Here is an 8,911-nt window from a genome sequence, read left to right as displayed (position 1 = left end):
TTTTTTTAGGAAGAAAAAAACCTTGAAAAACGGTTAATTTACAGGACGCCTAATGCCACCCTTTTGTCACACTGTCATTCTTTGCTGGATTCTTGCTAGAAGTTGGATTGGATCGGATTGGATTGGACTGGACTGGACTGGACCGCCCTCATAGAAAAGCTGAGTGTGCAAATGAGTCGAGACTAGAGGAATGGGGGCGGGGGGATACTATTCAAACCGCAGCATCCAAGAATCAGCCGACGCAATTGAATCCAAATACTCCGAGACCCATAAACAACCCAGGAAGATCGTGCTTTCACGCAGGAGCGCGTTAGCTCTTTCTCGGCCACCGTACTTAGGAGATGCTAGCAAGCGTGCCGTGTTTACCTAGCGAGGGAGTGGAACTCAAGTTCCCCCTTTATGTCCAACTAATCCGCTAGTATTGTGCGGGGGCAATGTCGAACCTTCGCTACTTGTCATTACCGCATTGGGACGTAGGCTCGAGGAAAATTCGTTATATTTACTTGGCAAACGAATCGGCTTTCACACTTACAGACTGTCACCGAAAGGTACGTACCTACGTGGACTAGCCATATCCATATTTGCTAAGAGTCTAGTAGTGCCTTTTAATCACTACTGGACGATCACCACGGCTGAATGGCCCATTTAAAGTGCGCATCTCAGATTTGGTGTCAAAGTCTAAAAAGTGTTCAACCTTTTATTTCTTCAGGAGTCGGTACCTCTTTTTCTCGGTGCCGACCTCTTAGCCAAAACGGATGTCCGTTCCGAGAACCATCCCAGGCATCACGCTAAGTTTGCCAGAAAAGGCCTGGCCACCAAAATTCACTTCTCTTCTGGTAAACACGACAAGAAAGCAAGCAAGCAAGCAACCCAAGTGGTTTTGGTGACAGCAGTGTGCTTTTTGATTTTTGTCAGCCTTCAGGTTGCGCGGGTTGAAGGTGGCTGCGTCCAGCAAGGGCTTGTGGTTCTACACCATTCACGGGCTTTTCCGCATTGCCTTTGAGATGTATGCCAAGCAGGAGCAGCTGCTGGTCATGGAAAACTTCCAGGTAGGATGAGACTATTGTTCCGCAAAATGACAAACACTGAGACCCTTTGGTTACCCCCTGTTGCAGGATGCGTGGAAATCTCAGATGAGCGACAGCCTGCTGAAGACCAGTTACAGCCTGTGTGCGCAGCTCGACCCATTGGACAGCGGGAGCGAAGTGCCAGATACCCAATCACCCAAGCAGCCGGACAACACGAGTCGAGACGTTGCAACGGATCACGCTTACTCCATGCAGCAGAGCTCTCATAGCACATCTCAATTTGGGAATCAGCTCCAGAGTCTGAGTGACAAAGTGGCAGCCAAAAAGTTCACCGAGCATAACCTGGAACTGGCCCTGTTCCTCCTGGAGCACGCCGAGCGCTGCCTGGACGAGACGGTGGAGGGGCGAGATGCGGCCGAGGTGGCGCTGGCAGACTGGCTGGGGCGCCGCTTCGCCGCCGCCCACGCTGACATAAGCCAGCGGGTCGAGGCCTTCAAGGAGCGCCACATCCAAAGGATCGGGGAGCTGCCGCCTGCCGAGGAGCTGGCCGTGCAGCTGTTCCCCGACGCCATGAGGACGCTGCTGCTGAATTGGATGGGGCTGAGTCAGGAGGAGGACTCGGCCAAAAGGCGAAGTGAGTATCCCATCCTGCTCCTCATCTTGGAGTTTGCCAACCACAACCTCATCACTGGCGTTGCACATGTGCTCTACTCCACTCTCATTTGCAAGTAGATGGTCTCATTGGATTGAAAAGGGATAGAAGGAAATTTAAACATTTATTTAAAAAAAAAAAAAAGCAGCACTTTTTTGCCAATTTGAACCATTTTTGCAGGTTGCACAAGGAGGGACTCTCGTCATCCCAAATGTACTACAGTTAGAAGCTGTTATGTTGGCAAGAATTTCTTTGACTCATTCCACGTACATATCGTTAGTGTTTACCCAACAATGTATGTGAACCGATTTGTAACCTCATTGGAGCAGATCCCGAGTTTGCTCATAAAATGAAAAGCACAAAACAATATCAATAAAAAAGCTGCTAGAACTTACAATAACAGCCCACTCACAAATCAAAGAGTCAAATATAGCCTTCCAACAGTCATTTATTTAGGTTTGAAATCGCCTTTTGTGTTTGCGTGTGGCACTCTTGCAAAGAATGGAGCAGTTTTTTCCCATTAGGGTCCAACTTCAATCAACTAAAATGCTACATGCAAACAAATTCGATATAATTAGTATTTGTGGGTTGAAATGTTTGAAGGGGCTCTCCCCCCCCCCCCCCCCCCCCGCTCCAAACACTTTTGGGCTTTCGGAACAAATCTTTTCAAGTAAACTTAATTTGACCCTCTGGAGACTTCAGCATTCCCGTCCAACATGTCAGTATTTCCGCTCTTTTGCCCGCCGCATGTTGGATCAATTCACAACATGTTTGAAATCAGAAATCAACTCAAAATTCCCAAGGACTTCTGTGCCTTTCGGTAACTCTTTGAAAAAGTCTCTATTTGCCAACCAGGTTGCAGTGCATTCAAGGTTTACCTAAAAGGCCAATATTCCAAACTTTTTGAGGATTACTGAAGTTTTAATTTCCATGTGTAAAAAAAAAAAAAAAAAAACAATACTACCACAGCGTTGTCCATTTTGAGCCATGTAGGAGGACTTCTTATTGACACCATCCTGGAGGAATAAATTACAAAGTCCCACACAGACCCCTAGAAAGAATCCATTCCACGAGAAAATGCGGAGGAGAAGCCGAGGCCCATGCCGCGTTGGGTGTGCGTCTGCGATCGTGCCATCTCGTACTGCACGTCCAGATTGCGGAACACCTCCTCCTGCTTCTGGAGGGTCTTCAGCCCTTCGTCGTTGAGTGGTCTGGACGCTTCACCCTCCTCGTCAGCCTGGCGGAACCAACGGTGGGAATGGCATGATGTCGACAAGGTGGAAATAGGAGCGGGAGCTACTCACCTTAATGCCCATTAGTTTACGAAATTTGACATTTTGGTCCTTGTTGCCAAAATTGAGATTCTCCCACAACTCGGCCGTCTGGGACTTGTCCTGGAAAATATCAAAAGACGTCAATGGGGAAAGAGAGGAAAAAAAAAAAAAGCCCACCGAAACATCACGGTGTCGCTTCATGTTCATTGATGTCAAGAAAGAGGAAGATTTTACCCCGTCCTTCTTTCCCTGCCACAGCTTCTTGCGCTTCTTCTCCTGGTCAGCAAACTTGCAAGGGTTGACCGCGGACGGGTTGTAGTAGCTGGGCACGGCAACGCCCGTCTCTGCCAGCGCCCTCGCCTGCAGCGCCGCCATCTGCGCCGCCATGGCGATCTGCGGCGTCACCTGGGTGCCTGACGCCAGCAGGGCGGCCACGTTGAGGGCGTGGTTGGACGCGGCGGCCACGGCCGAGACAGTCGTCGTCGGGGTGGCTGCGATGGCCACCGGAGAGGTTGCTGGGAACAAATCAAGGCCTTTAGCGCAAAGAAAAGCAGCAGCAGCAGCAGCAGCAGCAGCAGCAGCAGCAGCAGCAGCAGCAGCAGCAGCGCTGCAAGCAGCCGAAGCCTCACCTCCGATCACCTCCTGCTGATGTTTTTCTGACAACTCCTTCTGCTCCTGGAGCTTCTTGGCTCGCTCTAACCTGTAAAAGGCATAGCAAGCAAGCTTACTTGGATGACATTTCCAACTGAGGATGAGGATGGGCTTGGATTGGACGCCTGTTTTGAAGCGAGGCTCAGCCGTGGTACTCTCCAGAGCCACGTTTTACCGGGTGCGGCTTGCTTCCAGGGACAGCAGCGCACTTAAAGTACCTTCTGGCTAGGGCCTCTTGCGCGTCCATGGCTGTGTTGCGGCCCCGGAAGATGGGCGGATTAGCGGAGCCGCTTCGACTCCTCTTGCGCACCTTTTCGCTCTTTTTCCTTTGCTCCCTGGCGTGAGCACAATTATCCATCGGGTCATGACGTACACGTTTGCAGAAATGGTCATCTGCTTCGCACCTGCTCCTGCTGCGGCTCCCGCTACGGTTACGGTGTTTGGACCTGGAGCGCGACCGCGAGCGAGGCCTCCTCTTCCTGTCGCGGCTGTGCGATCGTGACGAGCGCCGCCTGTCCCTGCTCCTGCTGTGGTGCCGCCTGATGGGGACGGGGGGGAACACACTTGCCGTGATGAAATTACTAGCGTAGTGAGCAAAGTCGCGCAACGGCTGCGTTTTAAGCCAACAAGCACTGGCCAGGCTTACCTCTCTCGCGAATGCGACCGGGACGAGCTGCGACCCCTGGAGGACCTCTTGTCTTTGCGCCGCGACCTCTTGTCGCCGTCCTCGGCAGAGAGCCTCTCGTGGTGCTCGTCCGCTTGCTTGTGCGATTTGGACGGCTTCTCCGGCTCTCTCTTTCGTGCCTGTTTCAAGAAGAAGTGGGTCTCTTTCAGGAAAATAGTGCAACAAAAAGAGTTAGTACCATGGCTTGCAAGGACATCAATTGCTTGTACATTGAGACATTATGACAAAATCATTGGAGCTGACTCTTTAAGGATATTTGAAAGCTTCAGTAAGCATTTCTTATTCATAGTATCCGCCTCACAATCATGGACTTTTATTTTTTTGTATGACACTATGCAACAGTGGCCATTTGAAGACGGCACTTTATTACACATAAGCAGAGAAAGGTCAACTAGACTTATAAATTCATATGACAGGTGAGAAAGACATGTATGTGTTTGAATAGCAAATAGTTACCTGTCCCCGGAGTAGACATATTATTTTGCTATGTCAGCAGCCTCCTCTGTTCAGTTTCTTCATGCTTTAGCACGCTGAGTGTGATTTATCGTAGAAATGTTATCATGTGGTCTCCGCACACAATTTTAACAAAAGTAAAACTAAAAGATTTAGCTCATCACTACAGAATATGGTTGCAATTAACACCTATCCGAGGATGAAATGTCAAACCCACGCTCATCTTTTCCTTTCTGACTTAATTTTGTCCGTCCCACTCAGGGGTCCCCAACCTTTGCTTTTAACCTTCCATAGCCAGCCACCGTAAAGCCTTGACAAAATGCTGCAAATTATTTCCAAATGAACTGAATATGACACCAATACGAATAGAGTGGAAAATATTGCAATATATGCAGTCCATGGTTGGGGACCACTGATGAAATACTCACCGTGGCCACCGAATTATCAAGTACTAACGACCGACCGACCGACGCGCTTCAAAGAGACACGTGAAAATGTGCTTTAGATTGAAAGGAATGAAGCGAGTGTTTATTTACCTCTGTGCTCCTGCTGCGACTCCGCCTGTGTTTCCTGTTCCCTGGAATATGACAAAAGTGGAGCAAATGACTCATTGGTTTTGCTCTCTCTTGTTTGTTTGTTCGTTTGTTTGTTTTACAGCGGATTTTTGCAAAGTGCACAGGTGCATTTACTCACGTTTTCTGTCCCTGGATCGAGACCTTGAGCGTGAATGGTGCTGTTTGGAGCTTCTGGGCGATCTGGAGGATTCCATGTTCTTCCTTTTGCTGTGATGAACCGGTGAGTTGGCTCTTGTATTGTCCACAAAGTCGCCACTAGCCTGAAATTCAATTAAAACAAATAAACATTAGTGGCATTTCAGCGAGGCTCACTGGGCCACGGTGACAAGTTATTGTGCAGACTTGTACATTCAAATGAACGCCCAATTTCCCATTTACCGAAATACCCGATTGCAACTACAGTAGTGTGCCTATGATTTTTTCTTTTCAATAACAAATAGCATATTGACCGAACTACAAAAGAAATAGTTGAACTTGAATAAGGTCATTAAAAAACATGCTTGGCCATCATTACCACCTAGCAGCTTAGCTAACTAGGCCTCTACGGCCAAAGTAATTCATTATTCGCCATTTTTAAGAACCATTACGTCTAAATAACATCGTAAAGGCGACGCTACAGTCATTACAATGATGTTGTGTCAATGTATATCGCAAATAGCATTTTGTAGTTTGACTTACAGACATAATAGTGGCAAGCTCTTTGCGTACACTCGGCTTTTCGTCGACGCTAGAATGTGACTCGGATGTTTAACTGGTTTAGCTAGCGAGCCGCGAAGCTGAACCGAACGAGCGGGGTTGCCAGGTTTCATGAAAAAAAGAAAGCCACCGATGATAGTTAACATTTGGTTCATTAAGCGAGCAGCGATGACAAAGTACGTAGCGATATCTACGCTTATAAACGCCAAGTGTTACGGCTTTTCGGCCTTTATTATCTTGGCATTTTATGACACGACGAAATACTGAAAGGCATCCAAATTGGCAACCTACCGTAATCGCTTTACGACGCAAATACGCACGCGTAATCACCCACATTAGAAAGTAGTACGTTGTTCGAATTTAAATCGAATCTGAACTCCATCCATCCATCCATCTTCTTCCGCTTATCCGGGGTCGGGTCGCGGGGGCAACAGCTTCAGGAGGGACTCCCAGACTTCCCTCTCCCCAGCCACTTCATCCAGCTCATCCCGGGGGATCCCAAGGCGTTCCCAGGCCAGCTGAGAGACATAGTCTCTCCAGCGCGTCCTGGGTCGTCCCCGGGGTCTCCTACCGGTGGGACATGCCCGGAACACCTCCCCAGGGAGGCGTCCAGGAGGCATCCTGATAAGATGCCCGAGCCACCTCATCTGGCTCCTCTCAACGTGGAGGAGTAGCGACTCTACTCCGAGTCTCTCCCGGATGACCGAGCTTCTCACCCTATCTCTAAGGGAGAGCCCGGACATCCTGCGGAGAAAACTCATTTCGGCCGCTTGTATCCGAGAATCTGAACTCCGTTATTTAATTATAGTTTGTGTTGAGTTTTTGGTGTGCGGAAATTGTTGATTTATCTAACATTTGTGGGGTTGACAAAAAGGCAGGCTGATTGTTTTCTCTTCCTAGCCTTTATACTAAATCAATCAGGTTAATATCTAGACTATTATAGTTTACACTTTTTGGAGAACGTCAACTAAAACGTCGCTTTGAATTGCCGAATGGCAATTGGACAAGTTCATGTAACGTGACTTCACCGAGCAACGTTGAGATGGCTTTTATGATGTTACACAGTGGAATAATAACAATTACAGAGAGCGGTTAATTAAAAAAAAAACAGACATGCAAGATGAGTTGAAGGAATACGAAACGTCATATGCGCAGTTTTTAAATTAAATCAACATATGCGTCATTGAGTCACGGTCATGGTCCTCGAAGGAGCCCGTCATATATTACACGCATGCGCAGTCCATTGTTGTGCTATTCGCTTGATCAACATGTCTGCCTCCGTGGTACGAGCGACCGTCCGAGCGGTCAGTAAAAGAAGGATCCTTCCCACTAGAGCTGCTCTCACTTTAGTAAGTCCATAAACCTTTGCTATTAAAAGTATGGGGACGAGTATGTAACGAGAAGAAACTCTTTTGTGTATCACTCCTACGTAGCTAAGCTAAACTAGCAGGAGAGTGTGACGTAATGTAATGTATGACGAAATAACGACGAGTTCTAAATGTCGTTCTTGTTTTTAATGACCTCACTGAGCCTGTAAATGTATTGAACGCTTTTCCCGGCTGAAAACTCGTCAACTATGCTATTAGCCGCTCATGCTATTTGTTTTGTAACGTCATTCGCAGTTGAGTTGTCCAACTGCTTAGCTAACGAATCCTCAATACTTAAATTGTCCTGTCAAACCCTCACTGTTGTCATAAGTTATTTGCAAGCATTGCACTTGGACTATAGTTATGTTCTCGTCAAAGATTATTCTTATTTTTGGGGTTGTCAGAAGGCGTCGTTTATTGCGCTTCTTGATGCAATGTTCTTTTTCTAGACGCCTTCCGCTGTGAACAAGATTCGATGCTTGTTGCAGGACAAGCCAGAATATGTGAGTAATGCCTATCATCATATATTGGTACTGTCCGGCCCAAAAAGCAAGTGAAAGCTACTCTAAGTGTTTTGTTTCTTCCAGATTGGTTTGAAAGTTGGCGTGAGAACGCGTGGGTGCAACGGGCTGACGTACACGCTGGAATACACTAAGCAGAAGGAAAATTGTGATGAGGAGGTGCAGCAGGATGGTGAGCTATCCTGTTTTTTTTTGTCAGTTCTACCTAACATTTTCTTGCATTGGTTGCAGTATCTGTGATTTTCCTCTTTGCTAGCCAATGTTCGCTCTTTGGCGCCGGTATTTGTGATCGATTTAACTTTATTCCCCCCCCCCCTTCCATGTGCACCGTGGCAGGCGTGAGGGTGTTCATCGCCAAGAAAGCCCAGCTGACTCTGCTGGGGACCGAGATGGACTTTGTGGAGTCGAAGCTGTCCAGCGAATTTATTTTCAACAATCCCAACATCAAGGGCACGTGTGGCTGCGGAGAGAGCTTCAACATCTGAGCATGGCTCACCTTCCCAAACCTCGTCCCGTCCAAAGCCAACAAACAAAAGACCACTCCGCGTGGACCATGGAGAGCCAGTCTTCTGACCACTGCAGACTCCGCACACATGCTTGCAAACCTACAACCGAATGCACCCGATCACAATTTACCACCCGCCACCTTTGGTTTGATTTTGTCCTACTTCTGTCGTTTTTTCAAGGGAGCCTCCTTATCGCCTACTTTGCAAGAGAATGTTTATTCATTGTAGTGGCAGTCTACTGTTTTAGTGATACGCACACATTCTTGTACTTTTTCTCATAAATTCAAGATGTAGCATCTTGAAAATGGCTTTATCAGTTTGTATCGTCTTTTGAAATGGACAAAGAATATTTATCGTGTGTAAATATAGAGTGTGAATAAACTAAGAACCACAGAAGTGCTCAATAAAGTGATGTAAAAATGTTGTGTATGCGTCACATGAAAGCGTATCATGTTAGTTAGATAAGAAAATCTGTTTTACTTTGCTTTCTAATGACAGCGAAA

General features: G+C 47.3%; 3 protein-coding genes across 7 annotated transcripts; 2 read left to right on the top strand and 1 right to left on the bottom strand.

Moving 5' to 3' along the window:
- The first annotated feature begins 158 nt into the window (after positions 1-158).
- On the top strand, positions 159-1,805 carry si:ch211-110p13.9 (uncharacterized protein LOC562347 homolog). Its single transcript, XM_049762175.2, has 4 exons — positions 159-548; positions 710-836; positions 916-1,049; positions 1,116-1,805. Exons 1-4 carry the CDS (start codon positions 435-437, stop codon positions 1,758-1,760), a joined length of 1,020 nt encoding a protein of 339 aa, XP_049618132.1. The 5' UTR covers positions 159-434; the 3' UTR covers positions 1,761-1,805.
- A 305-nt stretch (positions 1,806-2,110) lies between these two features.
- On the bottom strand, positions 2,111-6,289 carry rsrc2 (arginine/serine-rich coiled-coil 2). Of its 5 annotated transcripts, none has more exons than XM_049762170.2 (10): positions 5,997-6,288; positions 5,437-5,578; positions 5,280-5,320; positions 4,252-4,409; positions 4,010-4,168; positions 3,824-3,940; positions 3,584-3,654; positions 3,189-3,469; positions 2,985-3,074; positions 2,111-2,917 (listed from the first exon to the last, which is right to left on the bottom strand). In XM_049762170.2, the coding sequence occupies exons 1-10, from the start codon at positions 6,000-6,002 to the stop codon at positions 2,732-2,734; spliced, it is 1,251 nt and encodes a 416-aa protein (XP_049618127.1). In that variant the 5' UTR covers positions 6,003-6,288; the 3' UTR covers positions 2,111-2,731. The 5 variants fall into 5 exon arrangements, with proteins under 5 accessions (XP_049618127.1, XP_049618128.1, XP_049618124.1 ...); XM_049762171.2 differs by having other exon boundaries at positions 4,010-4,144; positions 5,997-6,279; XM_049762167.2 differs by having other exon boundaries at positions 3,824-4,144; positions 5,997-6,289.
- Positions 6,290-7,206: 917 nt separating this feature from the next.
- On the top strand, positions 7,207-8,831 carry isca1 (iron-sulfur cluster assembly 1). Its single transcript, XM_049762176.2, has 4 exons — positions 7,207-7,363; positions 7,831-7,884; positions 7,969-8,074; positions 8,239-8,831. Exons 1-4 carry the CDS (start codon positions 7,211-7,213, stop codon positions 8,385-8,387), a joined length of 462 nt encoding a protein of 153 aa, XP_049618133.1. The 5' UTR covers positions 7,207-7,210; the 3' UTR covers positions 8,388-8,831.
- The last annotated feature ends 80 nt before the right edge of the window (positions 8,832-8,911 follow it).

The sequence above is a fragment of the Syngnathus scovelli genome, chromosome 3, assembly GCF_024217435.2.
Source record: "Syngnathus scovelli strain Florida chromosome 3, RoL_Ssco_1.2, whole genome shotgun sequence".
In the NCBI taxonomy this organism is placed as follows: domain Eukaryota; kingdom Metazoa; phylum Chordata; class Actinopteri; order Syngnathiformes; family Syngnathidae; genus Syngnathus; species Syngnathus scovelli.
The sequence above is the reverse complement of the archived record's forward strand: the minus strand, read 5'-3'. Positions and strand labels throughout refer to the sequence as shown.